The sequence below is a fragment of the Parasteatoda tepidariorum genome, chromosome 5, assembly GCF_982258835.1.
Source record: "Parasteatoda tepidariorum strain Cologne lab strain chromosome 5, Ptep-v5.0, whole genome shotgun sequence".
Classification (NCBI taxonomy): domain Eukaryota; kingdom Metazoa; phylum Arthropoda; class Arachnida; order Araneae; family Theridiidae; genus Parasteatoda; species Parasteatoda tepidariorum.
In genome coordinates, this window is record NC_141759.1 from 94,791,899 (window position 1) to 94,812,861 (window position 20,963).

The 20,963-nt window shown below is 29.5% G+C and overlaps 1 protein-coding gene across 1 annotated transcript; it reads right to left on the reverse strand.

Annotated features, from left to right (window-relative positions):
• Nucleotides 1-13,207: 13,207 nt before the first annotated feature.
• Nucleotides 13,208-15,521, reverse strand: LOC147809881 (uncharacterized). Its single transcript, XM_087162978.1, has 2 exons — nucleotides 15,069-15,521; nucleotides 13,208-13,487 (listed from the first exon to the last, which is right to left on the reverse strand). Exons 1-2 carry the CDS (start codon nucleotides 15,461-15,463, stop codon nucleotides 13,346-13,348), a joined length of 537 nt encoding a protein of 178 aa, XP_087019104.1. The 5' UTR covers nucleotides 15,464-15,521; the 3' UTR covers nucleotides 13,208-13,345.
• Nucleotides 15,522-20,963: the final 5,442 nt, after the last annotated feature.

Here is a 20,963-nt window from a genome sequence, read left to right on the forward strand (position 1 = left end):
TTTAATGTGCATTTTATTATTTCGATGATAACACAACTACAATAAATAGTACAGAATACACAGCATCAGAGGTTCCGAACTTCTTCCGGCTTAGGAAAACAAAATGATCGAACTTTAATTGATTGATGAATCTAAATAAACCCCAAACATAAACATAAAATTTTTAAGCTGCCGTCAACATTTTGACCAAAAAAATAATGACTCTTTTTATTGCTTGCTAATGGTGCCTGTGAAAAAAGTCAAAATGGTGCCTAAATACTATACACCAAAGAGCCATTACATCAGGGGCGGATCCAGAAATTTTTCCTGGGGGGGAGACATAGACTCAGATCCCCCCCCCCACAATTTTTTTTTTTAATAAATATTATTTTTTGAAATACTTTTTTTGAAAAAAAGAAAGAAAAAAATGGGGTTTTTAATGCTAGTTTTCTCACTTATTTTTTTCATAATGAACATAATTTTTCATAATTAACAATACATAAATAATTCAAGTATTCAACATCTTTAAATAATAAATGTAATGCGCTTTTTAGGAACTTTGGCAAATTTTGACTTTGGCTTTGGAAGAAATAAAATCAATTTTTCCGACCTACCTAGGTGTACGTGCCCCCTTAAATAATTTTTAAAATATTTTATTTCTTTTGTAAACTATTAAAAAAATTATTTTTATTAATTTTTTTTTCAAATTTAGGAGATCATGAGCCCTATGACCCCCCCCCCCCCCGCTGGATCCGCCACTGCATTACATTATGATCACCCTCCATCTATAACAATGGGCTCGCCCAGGTTTTCATGGTTTCTCGCCCAAGAACAATGTTTTCATGGGACACATTAGGACCCATAATCCGCAGTAAATGGCAGCCTTCAAAAGAAATTGGGCTAGTGAGACCAGATTTTTTTATAGCTTTGCGATGGTACTTGTGAAAAAAGTCACCGCAACTGTTTTGGTCTTCCGGCGACATGTTTTCCCACATTTCGTTGGCATGTTGCTCGTGACGTGACATGATGGACGTCAGTTTGGCATAATCACCAGGTTGCACTATAATTACCCTGATACCATACTGATCATAGAGTTCGACCCGGAGAGCGTTGTTTAGTCCTTCCAGGGCAAATTTGCTGGCAAGGACTAAACAACTGCCTGGAAGAACTAAACAACGTTTAGTCCTTCCAGGGTATAGGTATACGCTCAGACTAGGGTAAGTGAGGAAGCCATTGACGCTGGTCATAGTGATTAAACGCCCTGTCAAAAATAAAAAAAAGATTTTATGAATTACACTTCAGCAAATAATGAGATTTTAAATGGTTCAATAATTACATGATAAACTGATGGAAGTTAACAATATTTTTGCAATTTGTACAGGGTGTTTCAAACGGTAAAGTTTCAAACAGCCCCATGAGAGTTCACAAGATCCGGTTGGAACTAAATGAGATTACCGGATAAGCAGGGATGCCAACTTTCCCCTAGTAGTGAATAAATATTTTCGAGTGATAATTTTGTAATGTATGATTCCTGAGTTTGAAAATTCGATTCATAGGGTTTTACTCACTATTTCTTCTAAATAATCCAAAGGCTTGTGTGAAACCACATTTTGTTACAGTTGAAACACGTTGAGCCTTTTGCAAGTCATCAAAATTAAACGAAAATCTGTAAATTTCAGTTTCTAGCTCTCTATAATTTTTTTAAAATATTTTGCCTAATCCGGAGGAGTTATAACCTCTAAATGTGCAATCATTTTTAAATTTTTATTGAAATTTGGCGTAATATACGTGTATAAATCTTTACTTTCTATCTTTACAAATTGCACTTTAGGAAATGTGCTCATAAAAGTTAACATCCAGCATAAAAGTTAAAATCAAATTTCATCAGGAAAATCTAATAAATTACAGGGGTGCCATGTGCGTTCAAAAATGCAAGAAGCGGTGACGTGAACAAACATTACTCCTTACAGTTGTGACTATTAGTCTTGTTACACTGCGTACAAACACATTGTTCCTTACAGCTGTGACTATTAGTTTTGTTACACCGTGTACAAACATTACCCCTTACAGTTGTGACCATTAGTTTTGTTGCTTCGTGTTCAAACATGACTTCTTGCAGTTATGACTGCAAGTTTTGTTACACTGTGTACAAGCACTTGTTAATAAAAGAACAATGTGTTGTACGAAATTTTCATTAACCACACACCCAATTTTTACTGCTTTTACATTCAAACTAATATAAATATGAGGTTACCTTTTGTTTTTCTCAACAGAGGTATGAACGCTTTAGTTAGGCGCATGGTTCCCAAAACATTAACTTGGATTTGAGTCTCGCATTGCTTCCATGTCTGCCATTCAAACAGTCCAAAAATACAAACTCCAGCATTGTTGATCAGAGCCCATAAATCTGTGGTAGAAGAACAATAGGCTTACAAACAATCAAAATGAATAAGCATGAAGAAAATAAAATAGATTCATATGAAACCTCACTAACTTAAAATATTAATTTTGAGGAAACTACTGCAGTCAAACCCCGCTACAGTGAACCTTCAAGAGACCGAAATTTCGGTTCACTATAACCGTCAGTTCACTGTATCCGTACTGCAAAAAATTTTAACCAATTTTTCCAAACTGCTCCCTTTTATTACACATTATTTAAATAAATGACCAATAAAAAGAAATACAAAAATGATTAAACTATATGTAGTAGCAAAAATTGTTTAACTTTTATTTTTTATTGCTCTTCTTCTTGCATACAAAAAATTTGGAGATGGGAAACTGAAATAGAAGAAGCAAACAAGAAAAAATGGTTATGGCTACATTCCACTCAATTGGTGATTTTAAAAATCGGTATATGTATTTCGTATAGAAATGTAAAAACTTTAGGTACTTTAAACCAACAAGATTTCTAATTATAGTATTTATTGAAGAGAATATTAATAATAATATCAATACAATAGTAATCTACTCAATTTCCTTTTTATTTACATTTGTAGTAAATAGACACCCAAACTAAAACAAAAAAGTAACAGAAGAATATTAAAATAAAAATGTCTGAAAGATGACTAAAACAACTTGATTGATGTAGTATAATGTAATGGATGTTTTTTTTTTTTTATAATTCAAGTATTCTTAATGAAAATTTTCATTGTAAGTATCAATTCAACAAAAAATAATTAAATATACAGTGGAGTCTTGATAATTCGAGTCTCGGTTATTCGAGTTTCTTCTAAATCCGAGATAATGAAAAAAAATCCGAAATAATGAGAAATTCACACACAACGAGTGCAATAATTAATACAGTTGATATCCCGACAATTATAATGACTGGATGTTAACACTTTCATGTCCGGTGACAACGTATTGTCACGTGAAAACCAAACGTTAGCTGCCGGTGACAACACGTTGGTGTCATGTCCAAGCCAAACGTTAGTGGCCGGTGACAGCACATAGATGTCGCACTTCGCAACCTGATATTCATGTGACATTTTGTCAAGGGACAATAGAGTACAAGGATGCCAACTGCTCCGCTTTCTGGAATAGTTTTAATAAAGGGGTACCAAATTATATAGTAAAATTCGTTAAAGTTACGCCTACTTTTTAATATAGCAACCAGTAGTTGATGCTTTACTGTTGCATTTTAAATCATACTTATAATTTTTGATACTTAGTGGTAAAAAATTACTTATAATGAAAAATACTAAACTAGAAGTAACCTAAATTTCGCTACCACTAGAAAATACTATTTTACAAAGCGGAGCAAGTTACACGGAACGGGTAACATGGTGAACTTATCACTAAATATATGCGGACCGCATAGTGTTAAAAAACGATTTGCGTGTTTAACTCTGAAATTTGCATAAATAGTGTGTTTAAATAAAAAACATTAAGTACAATTACACTGCTGCTGCAGTAATATAAAAAATATTGTAACTTTAGTTAATGTAGTAAATGTTCCCTGATCCTCATATGTAAGTAAATTTTCTTTAAATATAATATTTTTTTTCAATAAAATGATTGAAAATTAAATACTTTTTTTCATAAAATTTTTACCTTATCGAAAGTCCTGCCACGACCACCTCGAATTATCGTGACTCTACGGTAATAAAAATTCAGAACATAATAATAATATCCTAGAGACGAAAAAAAAATGATAGTTTTTTAATATATTTAAGTTTCAATATTGTTAGTAACAGGGTAAAAATGAGAGCCAAAATTGACGGAACTCAGTTGCAATTTGCATAACAATGGGAGTCGAAAATGACGGGAATCTGTCTCCTCAATTCTATCCCCAAGAGACAGAGCGCTAGTGTGAGCCATGGGTGAAAGCCCTTATATAGCAAGACGGAAAAGAGAAAAACCTGGTACGTAAAGCATTTCATTCCAGCATTTTTTTCGAAAAAAATAAAATATCTGTAACTATCAAGATTTCTTTTATAATTCTGGCATATATATAAAACTGCTTCTTTTCCAAGATAAAGCAGATATTGTTAAAAAATTTAAAAAAAGAATAAGTAAACTCCTCCCCAAAACTAGCTATAACTGAAATGGTTTTACTACCAGCTTTTCCTCTTTTCCGTCTCGCTTTCACCCCTGGTGTGAGCTCGTAAACTATAGCAGAGATGCCAACTTGCTCTGCTTTGTAAAATAGTACTTTCTAGTGGTAGCGAAATTTAAATTACTTTTAGTTTAGTATTTCTCATTATAAGTAATTTTTCACCACTTAATATCAAAAATCGTAAGCATCATGTAAAATGCAACGTTAAAACTTCAAATTACTGTATTAAAAAATAAACGTAACTATCTCTCTTTAAAGAATTTTACTATGTAATTTGCTACCACTTTATTAAAACTATTCCAGAAAGCGGAGCAGTTGGCATTCCTGTTATTGGAACCGTTATGACGACGATTCTGTCTCGAGGAATCTAGAAAATACTCTTCGTAATGCGAGAAAAAGTAGACCGTGACAGTCCACCTTCCCTCTCTGTTTAAGACAATAAGACGTTTATCCAACTATTCCACGAGGTGATAGTTACTGGGCTAAAGTAAAACTTGTTAAAAAAATTTTATTTAAAAAACTGGTAGTTTGTAGTATATATTTTTCTAGTTTACAAATACTTTTAATAGCTTATAAAAAAGGGACGAAGTAATTTCTATATTTTACAACACGGAACTCGTTTCCGCAGAAATTTGCGGAACACGCTGTAACAGAAGAAGCACAGACTTACCTCGAATTACGATGCAGATTATGATAGGTAGAATTTTCTTAAAATTGACATCACTTTCATTCCTCAAAATTCCCAAATTACTTTCCGAAAAGAGTGCTGCGTATTAAGTTACGCCTACTTTCATTTTCGCTTGAAACGGGAGTCACTTGATTATTCACGAACTGACGTCATATGTTACCATCTGCCGTTCATTTACAATCACTGTACTGCGAAGTGAAGAGAAGCGCACATATTCTTCTTTTCTTTTCTTTATTTCTCAAAAACTGGGCACCTGGGCCGCTCAGCGGCCCAACCCCACATATTCTTGCTTTCGGTATAATATAATGTATTTCTGTAATGTTAAATTTCATTGGTAGCCACCGAAGCATTGTTAATAGTTGACGAAATTTTCTCATTCTGAATATTTAAGATATTTTAGTTCACTAAAAATAGGTGTTAGAATGAGTTATAAATGTATGGTATTACTTATTAAAATGCTTTATAAATACAACAAAATTTGTTCTTTTGTTTTTGTTTTAACCATATAAGCGATAATTTTAAATTATATTTAAAATTCATTTCGAAAATTTATTTTCATGTTAAGTGAAAGAAATAAAGAAATGTTGAATCAATTTTTTACTTTCTTTTCAATTCTTTTTCAATTTTTTACTTATTCTTTGAAAAATAAATAAAAGTTAAAAAAATTAATATATTCCAATAGATTTTATTAACTTTATTTTAATTGCGTTAATCTATGTCATAAGATTATTTGAAATCAAGCAAATGCATTTATTTAGTTCTACAATACAGACACTGGAATTAAATATTATAAATGCATATAGAATAATTTATAGAAATGGCAAAATTCTCATTTACTCAAAGAATAAAAATATTGAGAGAAATATCAAGATTACTGTCGATTTTTTATTTAATATTTAGTAAATATTAAAGAATGTACATTAGAATTTCTTATCACTTTGTATAAGTTTATTTTTCATTATTATTTTTAGTCAAACAAAAACGGCTAGATTATTGATATTCGCTGAAATTAAGTGGATAAATTAAATAACATTAAATGAAATTTTAAGTATAAGAAAAACGATGATGATGGACAAATATATTTCAATGGATTAGATTCTTGAAAGTCTTGATTCGTTTTCGGCAATACCGAATGCTTAGCCTGAGATTTCTTCATATTTCAGTTAAAAAATGTTCATTACAAATTTATAATGTATCAATTTTCCTATTTTAGAATTCTTCATTAGAAGCACTGACAAATAGTTTGCAAAAATAAGGAGAGAAATTATTTTATAGGACCATTATTTTGACTTAAAAATAAGTAAAATAAAATAATATTTTCTATGAACCACTGATTTCAGCTGGAAAAAAAATGTTGATTCACTGTGAAGAGCTGCATGATAATTTCTTTAGATATTTTACTGATAAATAAACAGTTTGAAGTTTCATTTTGCACACACTCTCAAAACCGTAAATTTAATGCACAAAGTTTTTACTAATTTCCCTACAAATTTACACAGGGTGTTCATACGATGTAAGTACTAATATCAAAACTAAAAGAAGCATTGAAATAGACTTAGCGGATGGAGGAGGCACGCTTCCATTCAGCACAAGTGACGTCATAACCAATCAGGAATCAGTTTTGATTGCATCACTTACGGAGACCTTTTGGGGCAATTTAAATGTTTAACAACTAAATAAATAAACATTTGGTGAAAAAAACACTCATATTTTCGGCTTTAGGAGAGAATTGACAATAATTTAATATTTAAAATTAAAAAATTTAAGATATGCTAAAATTGCCCATTTATATTTTTTTTTCGCTTAAAAGAACGTAGCAAAAAATGCATTGCAAAATAAATTTAGTTGCAAAAAATGCACTAATATTTAAGCAAACACATTAAACCAAAAAATTTATATCCTCTTTAAAATTACTTTTATTCAAGTTAAAATGTATTAAGTAATGCAATGCAATGCAACGTTCATTAACGTTTGAAATAAATGTGTCATGCAAAAATAACAAAAAACAAAAATATATTGACACCTGAGCATTTTCCTTTTGCGCATAAAGTTTAATAAACATGAAAGGATATCAATATTGAATATCAGAATAATAAAGTATAGAAAAAAAGCGTAGAGAAAAAAGATCTGAAGACAAAAAAAAAAAATTCAAATGTCATCTAAGTCCGGGTATTATTCATAACATTTTTAAAATGAAGCCTTAGTACGTTTTACTTTTACTCATTCAGCAAAAACTATAAACTGAGATGGATTTTAACTGTTAGCTTTCATTTTCGTTCTTACCTCTATATTTTCTTAAATCCCAGCTCTTAGTTTAAATAATATCAGCAGTCCTTTTATTATACATTTATTTTTAAAAAGCATAACATGAAAACTTAAAAAAAATCTCAGAAAATGCCCCGAAATTTAAAAAGGAAAATCAAAATAAATAAATGTACTAAAGGAGAAAAAATTCTAATGTCATGAAAGTCCGGGCCTTATTCATAACGTTTATAAAATAAGGGGTTTGCACGTTTTTCTTTTTCCTGCAATTGAAAAAAAAAAAAAAACAATAAGCTTTGATGCATTTTAACTATTAGCTTTAATTTTCTTTCTGACGTCTATTCGCAAACCCTATAGTTTTTAGATTGAATAATATCTGCAAGCTTATTATTATACATCTATTTTGAAAAAGCATGGAACAAAAACTTAAGAAATATATTATTCAACGACAGCTATAAAATAAATAAAATTATACATAGAAGCCCCCCCCCCAGAAAAAGACATTCGATGGAATTATTAAACGCTGCTGGCCAAAATTTAAAAATTGTACTAACAATCATTAATTCAATACAATCTAATAAATTATTCTCGGAGCACGTAAAAGAACTGTATATCGTGGGAGAAACTTTTAATCGTAGATTCTCTATCACCTCCATAAGTAGTTTAAATTATAGAAAAAGTGAATTCTGACAAACCTTGAGTAAACCATGAAGTTTCAAATACTGAAAAGAAATTTTTTAAAATATCAAAATGAAAACAATTTATGAGAGGATAACTTAGGAGTGGAGAACGCGATGTGGAAGTTCTATTCTAATAATTTGTTTGCATTTTCATTTTCTTTTTCAGCAATTAAAATATTATGGTTTACTGAAATTTGTCAGACCTCACCGGGATATATAAATTTCCTTGCAAACTTGCTATGTCGCCAAAATAAAAAGTAGAAGTTTAAGTGCCTTACAGTTGAAGCAAAACGATGATTTTAAATTGCGTATATCATCTTGCCGTGAAGTATTATCTGGGCTTTAGAACAGAAGAATAACTTTCATTTAAAAATTTTTAAACTTATTTTAAAAAATAGCTAATTTGGCGACATTTCTCCACTTAGATGAAATTTATCAAAATCTCTGCCTTATTCTCAGTTTTCGGAAATTTTTATGAGTCCCTGGTAATGCAGCATTAGAGTAAGTTTTAAAGTATTAAAAATTTAGACCACAAACGCTTTTCAGTCGCACAAAATTGTGGCATTTCTCCATATTTACGTTTTGCTCATTTTCAGCAGAAATATAGAGAGAGCTAGTTTAAATTGGCTAAGCTTGTCCTAACAGTCATGAAAGACTATCGATAACTCACAGCAATTATGAGAATAGCAAGATGGCAAGTTCTTCAATTATTTAAAATTTTAAAAATTGAAACATTTAATTTTTAAAAAAATGGTATTCAATATTATATTATTATGCAAGAACATTTTTGCGATTGTGTTTTGCTAGCAAATGCCTTTCAAAAACTCACGAGAAGGACATATATTTAGTACTTTTTCCAACTTCCCTAGAAACGTTTTTTCATATACAAGGTTACCACGGACACCAAAAAATGATAAAAATGTGTGAAATTCTTTTCATTTTTATTTACTTATTATTTCGTCAATTTTTTTTATCATTATTATACCACTCTGACTTACATCGCAAATTATTCATCTTTAAATCAAAATCATTGTTAACCCTTTCGGGCCGACTGTCACAAATACGTGACAGCATAAAATCGTATCAATCAGGCAAAAATATAAAACTGGTAATCAAAGTATTTCTTTAGCATTTTATTTGTGGGCGGAGTAATAATTATTTGATTTATTTAATTCACCAATCCTTTGTTCAAAATAAAACTATTTAGTTATACTTTGAATTAACATTGATTATATATATGTTTAAACTAACAATAATTAAATTAAAAGCAAAGTAAGTCTGTCAAATTAGCAACGACTACATTTAAGTTACCGTTTCTTATTTAATTACAACTTGATTCTGATTTTGTACGATTGCTTTTCTGAATCACCCGTCCCCAAAGGGTTAATACTGAATTCTCAGCTCAGAAAAAGCATGCTAAAAAAAGCTGATAAAATTAATCACATTGAGTGCAGTGAAGAATATTTTTTTTTTGTATTTCGTCAAATTGTCTACATTTCACAACTTTTATCTATTTATACTTTCTAAATTATGTTAAATTTGAAGAAATGAAATTTTATTTACATTTGCATCATTTTACACTTAGCATTATCAATACGAAACGTAACTTATGTTTCCAAGCATAAAGTAGGCGTTACTCTAAAAAGTAATATTAATTAGCTTTAGGTAACGCCTACTTTTACTAAAGCAATTTACGTATGTGTAATGAATTATGTATACTATATTCCGAACAAAACTCAGTGGCGCGACAGCCCATAGAGGACCTACTGTGCCCATCTCAGTTTTCTTGACCTTGGGCTCAGGGGTGCAGGAGCAGATGTTTCGATCAGATGGTCAGCGGAACCCCCAGTGTTTAGTTCCCAAGCATGCTTGGTACTCATTTATCGACCCTGAATGGATGAAAGGCTAAGTCAACCTAGCCCAGTCCCGAGGATCGAACCCAGGACCTGTAGCACGGGAGCGCAAAGCGCTACAGCTCAGCAACCGGATGTCATACTGTATTCTATATTATGGAAATCTACCATTAATTATAATTTCACTTCGAAATGACGCAATGTCCAAGTGTGAATTTTTTTACGTTCAAAACGTTAAGCCACCAATTGTTTAAAAGTTCTACCTCAAATATACTAATTTATCAGTACTAACTATTAATTAAGTTGCGAAATCAGACACAAAATACATCTTTTATGAATAAACCTCATTTTTTTCGTCTGATTTGGATTCGTAACCATCAGAATGACTGCAAAAATATTATTCCTATGGTCAATAGAGCTTTAGAAAGTTTCTAACTTTTTGTTTTCTCTAATGCTCTGAAGATTTTTAAACGAATCAGAAACTTTATGCACCCAATCGGGAGTCTTAAAAATCTATACTACAGTTACTTGTGTATTACTTGCGTAGCTGCCAACTCTTCCGGAAGATTTTATTTTCATATTTAAAGTGCTAGCGAAATTCATGTTATTTCACTAAACTTTTTGAATTATAATATAATTTTAAATCAGTTTGACCATCACTACATATACATAAATACAACAAATATATAAAAGCATATTATTCCTTACGATAGCGAATTTCAACCAGATTAAAATATAAATATATTTTAGAGGAAGACAGTTTTTTGGTAATTGTTTTACTACCACTTGGAAAATCCATTCTCGGAAAGAGTGAATGTCGGCAGTTATGTACTTGTATTACTTGTGTATTACTACAGTACTTGCGTAAATAACGCGATTTTTAAAACGATGTCAAAATGTATGGAAAAAAAAAACAAAAGTAACTTATATAACTTCTGAAAAAACGATGAAAATTTAATGAGACGTTACGATGTAATCGTCGCGAATCGAGTGCGCAAAAAAGTGATTGCTAAAATACGAAATTCTCTAACCATAGCGTAGAATTAAAATATCGGACTTGTAAAAAAAACTAAGTGGGAATAGCCAAAAGATGACTAATAGCTGCCGAAAAAACTATCCATAAATGACTTGGATTTACGATAGAATTGCAGCGAATTGAGCTTGTTTAAAGTGACTCCTTAAATTCGAATTGCACGTTTGTCGTAACAACATCGTATAAAGACTAATTAGAAAAATAAAGTGGAAACGGTCATAAAAACTACAGGAAAACGACGTGGATTTAAGACGGATTCATTGCGAGTCGAATGTGTCAAAAAGTGATTACTCAAATTCGAAAGTCATTACTAAATTACATTAAAATTATTAGGATTTGAAAAAAATCATGTGATAGGAAAAGAGAAGGATAATAACATCCTATAAAACTATCAACAACGAAGTGAAATTACGATGAAATCGTCACTAAGGAGACAGTGGACGTTAATGGGTTAATCAGTACTCTATCCTACCATTTTTAAATTGATATATCCGATTTTAGTTGTTATACAGTTTTCGAACACATTTTTTAATCATTACTGAATTTTAAATATTACGTAAGTTCAAGTATTGATCAAAAAAGCTTTTTTTTTTTAATGACCAAAGTATCAACTATAGCAGGATCAAGTACCAAGAAATAGGTAGTGGGTTCGCGTATTAATAAAATAAAGAGTAGGTAAAAATATTGTTCAAAATGTAGAAGGTTTTATTCCAATAAATAAATAGTGGTTATGATCAACAACAAATAAATTGGGATCTCATATTGATTAAGAAACAGTGCTTCTTAAAACTGATCAAACAGCAGGTTCAAATACAGACAAGAAATGTAGAAAATCTGAGGAGCATCTAATGGGTTAGGTTAGGTACTTTATTTACCTCGCCCTAGAGCTGCATAATCGGCTATTGGCGACAGTCTGGGAAGTCGCGGACTTTACGGCAGAACAGTTTAACAAGGACCAATACCGCACACCCACCGTCCCTACGCAGACTGATCAAAGTGGTTACCTACATAGTGGTTTTCCTAGATGCTTGGAGTTAAGGGTATTTGCTAAAATAAGAATTTAAAAGTGTATAGAAGCATCAGGATACTATTTGCAAATCATTTTTATCTAAAGGAAACCATGTAACTTAAAGATTTGGCGGAATGAAGTGATTTTTTAAAACAATGAATTTTAGAATATCCAACATATTATTCTTAAACTAATATATTTGATTATTTTTCATGCCCAGTGTATGATTTGATGAAGTACTTTTAAGATAAGTAGTTTAAGGAGGATTTAATGAGGCCAGCTTAGTCAGCTTTAAAGAATATTTTTTAAGAATGCACTGTTAAAAGTTTCGGATCAAATTCTGCATTTTACCGCAGCATTTATTTTTACCAAAACATGTTACGGAACAAAAAATCTTACAAACCGTTATTTATACAGTAATATTTACTGCAAAATCACTTTATCACTCTAATTAAGCAAACATTGCTGTAAAATTTACAATAAAGAGGATTTTACGGTAAAATGAATTTTGCGAATGATGCACCCTAAGTGCCGTAAATTTAAACCGTAATTTGATCCGGAATTTTTTACAGAGAAGCAAGAATCATGTTTTAATACATTATTCTTGACTTTTTAGATGCGATTTTAAGTTATTTCACTCCCCCCAGTTCTTAAAATTATTTTAAAAATTCATATAAAACGCTACTTTGTTCCAGTTATCACGCAAAATATGGGCAAAATTAAATGACCGAAACTCTATCTTTATTTAATTAGTTTTAATTTTAAGAAATTATTTTAACGATTGATTAAGCGATTAATTTAATTTTGAGAGATTTTAGTGCTCTAACATTTTTTATAATAATTAGGAGCAGTTGTTTCTCTGTGTTACGGTGGGAATATTTGATCAACTTTATTGTGTTATCTGTCCATTCAAAACACTTTTACTTATTCTAAAATTAAATAATTCATAACTTGAACCTCGAAACATGTTTATTTAACTAAAAATTGCAAAGCACTTATACAGAATTTTTAAAATAAGATGTTTTCTCGCAATGTTCAGTATAGTTCTTAAGACAAGAGGAATTGCAGATAATACTGATTCCTACGTAATAATGTTCCGAGGAAAATGCCATACTCTTGAAGCAGTACATAATAAGCTGCGGAGATCGGCCAAATTCGTAAAATTTATAGGTAACAATATTCCAAACAAATTATCCTATTATAAACCATAATCTGAAACGGAAAGTCCAAAATCCAAGTCCTAATTCCGACTTCTAGGAAATCGCAATTCTTTAAGAAATTCGCTAATGGCCCTTTTGCTTTGGTTTTTTCATCTTTTTGAACAAATTCTTGAAAAAAGATCGAACGCGAAGTTTCTTGGTGTTCTTCACGATCTTATCTTGTTTCAATTTATCACCACTTTCTTCCACTGTATCATGGACCAAGCTGCAAAAATAAAAATAGAAACTTTTGTGTGATATAAATTTTCCTTCCTAAGCGATTTGATTTGCTATAAATTTTATCGATAAAACAAAAATAAATTTATTATAATTCGTAAAAGTTCTAAAAACTAAAACTGTACTTCGTCCAATGGAATATCACTTTGTTGCGCATCAACAGTATGCCATTTTTATTATTATTTCGATTTCGTTTAAAAAGTGACTTAACTGTGGACTAGTAAAAGCAGTTTTTGACATCATTAAAATATAATTTTAATTCAATAAGATTATTATCTTTTATTTGCATTCGAAAAAAACATAAAATTTATCATCATTCAAGGTTAGTTTTCTAAACCCATTTTTCTACCTGTCTCATAGTCTTTTAACAAATGAAGAGAAAGTAAATCACGTGATTATAACACCAAAACTATTTATCAGGTGTAAGTGAAAAACAATTAATCAGATGTAAATGAACAACTGACAGAACATTTCAATAAATGATCTCGTTTAAAATTTCAGTGCTGACTTGAGTGATTATAACTTATTTTAGCTTAATTCTTTCGGATTACTCTTTTCTTACTTTGATCTAATTTTATTTTGGAATTTTTAAAATAGACATCTTGAAATAAATAATAATCCTGCAGAAAATTATCTAATTGTAATCAGCAAGGCGGAAGTAGGGTTCCAAAAGGATATGAATTTAGAAAACGATATGAATAATTAAATATTAAAGTGAGGAAGAAACAAAAGCCTTTTCAAGAACCAAAAACACTTTACTGTGGAAGGTGATACTGAAATTCAAGTCAAAACTTGTTTGAGCGCCGGACGGTAAAGAGAGGTTGTCAGGATATAATTTTTATCAAGCCATCAAACTAGTTTTGATAACTTCAGTTCCGCATCGTTAAGTGTGGGAGCAAGAACTTTTGGCTCTTGTTTGCTTAGTTGCTGATTGGAGCAAGAACTTTTGGCTCTTGTTTGCTTAGTTGCTGATAGATGAAAATATTTATTTATCATCATTTTCGGCAAATAATTTATAAATGTATTAAGATTGGTGATTATAGTGAGAACTGTACATGCGGGAAAAATGGCGTCTTCTAAGGCAGTAAACAATGTTAATTTTTTTGAGAAACGAAACATTTTAAAAAATATATCTTTTGTTGAATATAAAAATCTATCTAGATCATGCTAAACAAGAACTGAATGGAAAAAAAAAATTTAAAAAAAGAGAATTACAACAATTATTTGAAAACTATTTTTCATTTTTTAAAAGTCAAACAATTAATTTAGTTAAATTTTAAAATATTATTTTTGGGATTTAAAGACTGAGAATGGGAAAGACGAGAACACATATTTTGTTGAGGGCCATGCAGAGAGTATATTATACTTACCTTTCTTAATCCTAACTTTTATAAAAAAATATTTAGAAAGCATTAATTTGCATATTAATTCTGAATAATTTATTACGGGAATTCACTCAGGTAGATGTGAGTTAAGACTTGGTTAACTTTGGGAAAAACAGTTTTCATTACTGTTAAGGCTTTTGTAACATATTATTTATGTAAGTACTCAATAAGAAGTTTGAAAATACCTCGTTTTTATCCCTGATTTATCAATGGAATTATAAGCCATTTCACCGAGCGATTCCGAGGAACAATGGTCTTCCTCTTTTTCGAATCCATAGCAGGAATCACACTCGTCATAATTTTTATCAACCTCACATGATCCATCAATAAATTCCTCATCTGCTAATGACTCATATGACGAGCCTCGGTAAAGTCTCTTAATTCTTTTATACTCTCGCAAAATGAAATCTGTATTAGTCAATTTATAGAGCTCGTCTTCATCATATGCTTCATGATTCATTTCAACGCCAGATTCACACTTTGAATCCTCATCCGACATGAAAGCTTCGCTAGTCAGAATCTTTTTGGGTATTTGTTCTGGTTCTGACTTCTTTTCTGAAAATTCGAGCAAAATATGCATATTGGGAAGACTGCGGAATCGAATTAATTCTCGAGTCCCCCACTCATAACCAAGTTGAACATCCAATTTGAAGCCATCATCAACATGGCAACTTTCATCAATTATATATTTTTGAGCCAAACTGCGAAGTCTAGCTCTCCATTCATCAAAATAAAGTTGGTCGGCGATGTCATTATTCGCCCTTTTATCTCTCTTTTTGGCTGTAAAACACAATAACCAAGTAAAGAATATAACATATTTCTTACAGAACATCAAAGTTTCAATAAATTATTCATCATAATCCTTAATTTAGTTTAAAATTTCGCAAGACCTCGTGCGTGATAGGCAATAGGCAAAGAAGTCATTTTTGTTAATATTATTAGTGTGTTTAATATATATATATATATATATATATATATATATATATATATATATATATGAAGAATAAAACAAAGAAAAATAATAGAGTACTCAAAAAAATTTTTTATAAAAATAACAACAAATAAAATAGATCACAAAAAGTAAAAATAAGTAAAAATAACATGTAAAAACAGAAAATAAAATAAAATAAAGAGAAAAAACATTAAAAAGGGACTATAAAGCGAGTAGCAAAATCAGATCAACTTACATGGACAGAAAATTTTTCAAGAATGATTTGAAAATGTTTTCGCAGAAAGATTGCCAGATTACAAAATATGGAAGCAAATGATGAAAACAAAAGCGCAAATTGAATGTAACAAGAGGGTTTTAAAGTGTCGTTCTTACTGCACTGCTGTAGGTTAAGCGCAATAAATGATACTTATTGTTTTTCTTAACTTTCTTCGTGTTTTCTTGTTTTTATTAATTATATATATATATTAATATATATATATATTAATATATATATATATATATATATATATATATATATATATATATATATATATATATATATATATATATATATATATATATATATATATATATATATATATACTGGGCCTGCTCGAAGCAGTCTCCCCGTCGCCAAATAATGTAAAGTTGCAAATTTGGCGAGTAAAATTACGTTTTGGTGAAAGTATTAGCGAATGATTTTTCACACTGGAAAGAAGAATACATATTAACTCAATCCTAAAAATTACGTCAGAATGAATTTTTCTAATCATATCTGTATTTTTTATTCGATTAGAGTAATTTTCGTTAGATACCATATAGAATTGTGTCTAAATATTATAAGCTTGTAAAAAAGTCTTCTATGAGGAAAAAACTTTATCATAAAAAATTATTAAGATTTGCTTTTGGCGAAGACATTCGAAAATTCGCGAATACTTTTGATGTTTGGCTAATTGACTGGGTAATAATTTAAAATCCTTAAAACGTTTTTTTAAACATTTAAATAATTTTTCACAGCACCCCATATGTGAATTATGAATTAATTTATTCTGTCGAATCTAAAAACATTGCAAATAAAGCATAAATAAAAGTAAGGAAATGGACACCAAATACAGAATTGTCGATTTCTGTGCCTTTTTTTGCACTCTATTATCGTTGCTTTGCTTCATTCATAAAAAGCACATAATATAACATATCTTCATTTAGACAGGTATTTCCATTTACATATGCTCTTCTACTGAATTTTTCTTACGATTTTGTAAACATGTCAGCATGTGTTGGCAAAATTCCAAAAAGTACAAAAAGATTTGAAGAATAAACCTTAAATTTTATATAAATATATGTTTATAACTTTGCGTCCGAAATATTGGTAAAAATTAATATTTACCAATCAATATATATGATGTATGATTAACCAAATTTTAAATTAATTAAATTTCCAATACTTTTATGAAACTGTTTTGAGTAATAAAGAAGAAACCTTTATAAAATTGAAAATATTATAACATTCTGAAATAAATTTAATTGAAAGGAATGGTTCTTAATAATTTCTCCTATAGCGAATAAAGTGAGTCTATGAGATTTTTTTAAGTTTGTTTCGTATAAATAAGCTATGAAAAACTGAATGATGCTTCAAAGAAGTTATGCTTAAAAATAAAATATATTTGAAATTTGTGCGCTTCATTTTAGAAAAATCACACTATGAATAATAAAGAATATGAATATTAAGGAAACAAGTTTAAAAGTTTTACTATTAAGTTAATAATTAAAATAATAATTAAAATAAACTTTAATTAAGTTAATAATTAAAATAAACTTTAAGAAAATTGAAAATACGCGCATAGTTCAATGAACAGAAATAGATTAGGTAATCGGATAAAAAAAAAATTTGGAACTATTCTATTATTATTGAAAACCCCTTAGAAATTTTGATACTTTCTATTTATGAAAGTAGACAACTTTCAATTTTGAAAAGAACTTATTTGTGAAAAATAACTGCTTCCAGAGTGTTGGATATTCTATTTCTAACGGATAAAGAATATTGTGTGTATACAAAAGGTGTAATTTTCAAATCAATTGTATTAAAGTTTATAGCATTACTTAGCTAGGAGATAAAATACCCAATTTAACAATTAAGTTTTTAAAAAAAATATCTAAGACTTTTATAGCAGCTTGTATTCTACTAATGAAAATTTTTAGACATTTTGATAAGCTTTATCTATAAAAATGGACAAAATTTCATGCCAAAATTTATATTTTTGTGAAATGAGATAAATGAGAAGAGAAGAAAGAACATTTGAATTCAAAACTACAAAAATTATTGTGTGTATGAAATAGAAATTAGGGATGAAATAACTTCATTCTTGTTCTAATTAATCTTTCAAGCCAAAACTGAAAGCATGTTAACAGCTTTTGATAATTATCAGTACTTGTTATGCAAATTTAACTTTTATTACGCTCATTTTAATATTTGAATTTTCGAATGAGAAAAAAAAAATTATAGGCAAATAAAATAAGGCCTAAATAAATAATCTACACTATTATAAATAGCAGGTTTAAAAGTTTGACTAATAAATAAATAAGTAAACTCCACGAAACAGTTAATAATAATTAATATTAATAAATATTAACCTTCTTAAGTTAAATGTTAACAAATATAATTCTTTACAAATATAGTTTGCACAGTTTTAAAAGTCATTTAAAAGACACAGATAAAAATTTATTAGTATTCAAATGCATATTAATAACATAAATCCGTTTATAAACATTTTTTTCAAATATTCAGTATGCTTTACCAGCTCAATGATGTGATTAGTAAAATATAATCGAAAATTTAAAATGTAAATATTTTAATAATTGTTAATGCTTACGTTTACAAAATCCCAACATCATCAACCAGTTTCTAACGAAACCAAACATTCTCTCACTTTTTAGAATAGCTCTAAAGATTTAAGCTCAAACGTTATGTGTATAACTCACAAGCTCAAAAATTAGAATGATTACATTTCCAAAACTCAACTATTTCTTGGTGTTTTTAATTGTTGAGTTTTCTGTACTTTAAATGAAAAAACTCATTGTTAAGGAATAAAAAGTCACTTAAATGACGATTGTTGCTGGAAATTAGTTTAACGCAATTAAAATCTGTCAAATTGTTGTAAACCTACATTGAAAATCTTGTAGAACTGATTGTTATAAATCAAGGAGTAATTTAAATGGGGTATTATGAAGTACCGAAAATCCAATAATTTAAAACTTTTCTTACGGCACTTCGCATAAATTAGTCCAGAGTAATTGAAATAGAGTCATATACAATCCTGCAGCAGACGGATGTATTTGATCTGTATTATAATGATTTTTTAAATTTCTATAATCCATAAATAATCACTATTAACTATTGTAGATACACAACATCGAATAACTGTTTCTATAAAAATCATGAATACAAAACACACTGATACACTAACTAATGAGATACACTTCGATTAGCAGTTTTTTCTCAATGATAGTGTAAGTCATGTCGTTTTCATTTCAAGGTGACAACATCGAATAATTGTTTCCATAAAAATCATGAATACAAAACACACTTATACACAAACTAATGAGATACACTTCGATTAGCAGTTTTTTGTCAATGATAGTGTAAGTCATGTTGTTTTCATTTCAAGGTGACAACTTCAAATAATTGTTTCCATAAAAATCATGAATACAAAACACACTTATACACAAACTAATGAGATACACTTCGATTAGCAGTTTTTTGTCAATGATAGTGTAAGTCATGTCGTTTTCATTTCAAGGTGACAACTTCAAATAATTGTTTCCATAAAAATCATGAATACAAAACACACTTATACACAAACTAATGAGATACACTTCGATTAGCAGTTTTTTGTCAATGATAGTGTAAGTCATGTCGTTTTCATTTCAAGGTGACAACTTCAAATAATTGTTTCCATAAAAATCATGAATACAAAACACACTTATACACAAACTAATGAGATACACTTCGATTAGCAGTTTTTTGTCAATGATAGTGTAAGTCATGTCGTTTTCATTTCAAGGTGACAACTTCAAATAATTGTTTCCATAAAAATCATGAATACAAAACACACTTATACACAAACTAATGAGATACACTTCGATTAGCAGTTTTTTGTCAATGATAGTGTAAGTCATGTCGTTTTCATTTCAAGGTGACAACTTCAAATAATTGTTTCCATAAAAATCATGAATACAAAACACACTTATACACAAACTAATGAGATACACTTCGATTAGCAGTTTTTTGTCAATGATAGTGTAAGTCATGTCGTTATCATTTCAAGGGGACAACATCGAATAATTGTTTCCATAAAAATCATGAATACAAAACACACTTATACACAAACTAATGAGATACACTTCGATTAGCAGTTTTTTGTCAATGATAGTGTAAGTCATGTCGTTATCATTTCAAGGGGACAACATCGAATAATTGTTTCCATAAAAATCATGAATACAAAACACACTTATACACAAACTAATGAGATACACTTCGATTAGCAGTTTTTTGTCAATGATAGTGTAAGTCATGTCGTTATCATTTCAAGGGGACAACATCGAATAATTGTTTCCATAAAAATCATGAATACAAAACACACTTATACACAAACTAATGAGATACACTTCGATTAGCAGTTTTTTGTCAATGATAGTGTAAGTCATGTCGTTATCATTTCAAGGGGACAACATCGAATAATTGTTTCCATAAAAATCATGAATACAAAACACACTTATACACAAACTAATGAGATACACTTCGATTAGCAGTTTTTTGTCAATGATAGTGTAAGTCATGTCGTTTTCATTTCAAGGTGACAACTTCAAATAATTGTTTCCATAAAAATCATGAATACAAAACACACTTATACACAAACTAATGAGATACACTTCGATTAGCAGTTTTTTGTCAATGATAGTGTAAGTCATGTCGTTATCATTTCAAGGGGACAACATCGAATAATTGTTTCCATAAAAATCATGAATACAAAACACACTTATACACAAACTAATGAGATACACTTCGATTAGCAGTTTTTTGTCAATGATAGTGTAAGTCATGTCGTTATCATTTCAAGGGGACAACATCGAATAATTGTTTCCATAAAAA

Excerpts from the sequence above, each read along its gene's own strand:
- LOC147809881 (XM_087162978.1), bottom strand. The coding sequence starts at position 15,463 with ATGCATATTTTGCTCGAATTTTCAGAAAAGAAGTCAGAACCAGAACAA. Across the intron at positions 13,488-15,068 it reads AAATCAGGGATAAAAACGAG|CTTGGTCCATGATACAGTGG; the intron begins GTATTTTCAAAC and ends TTATTTTTGCAG.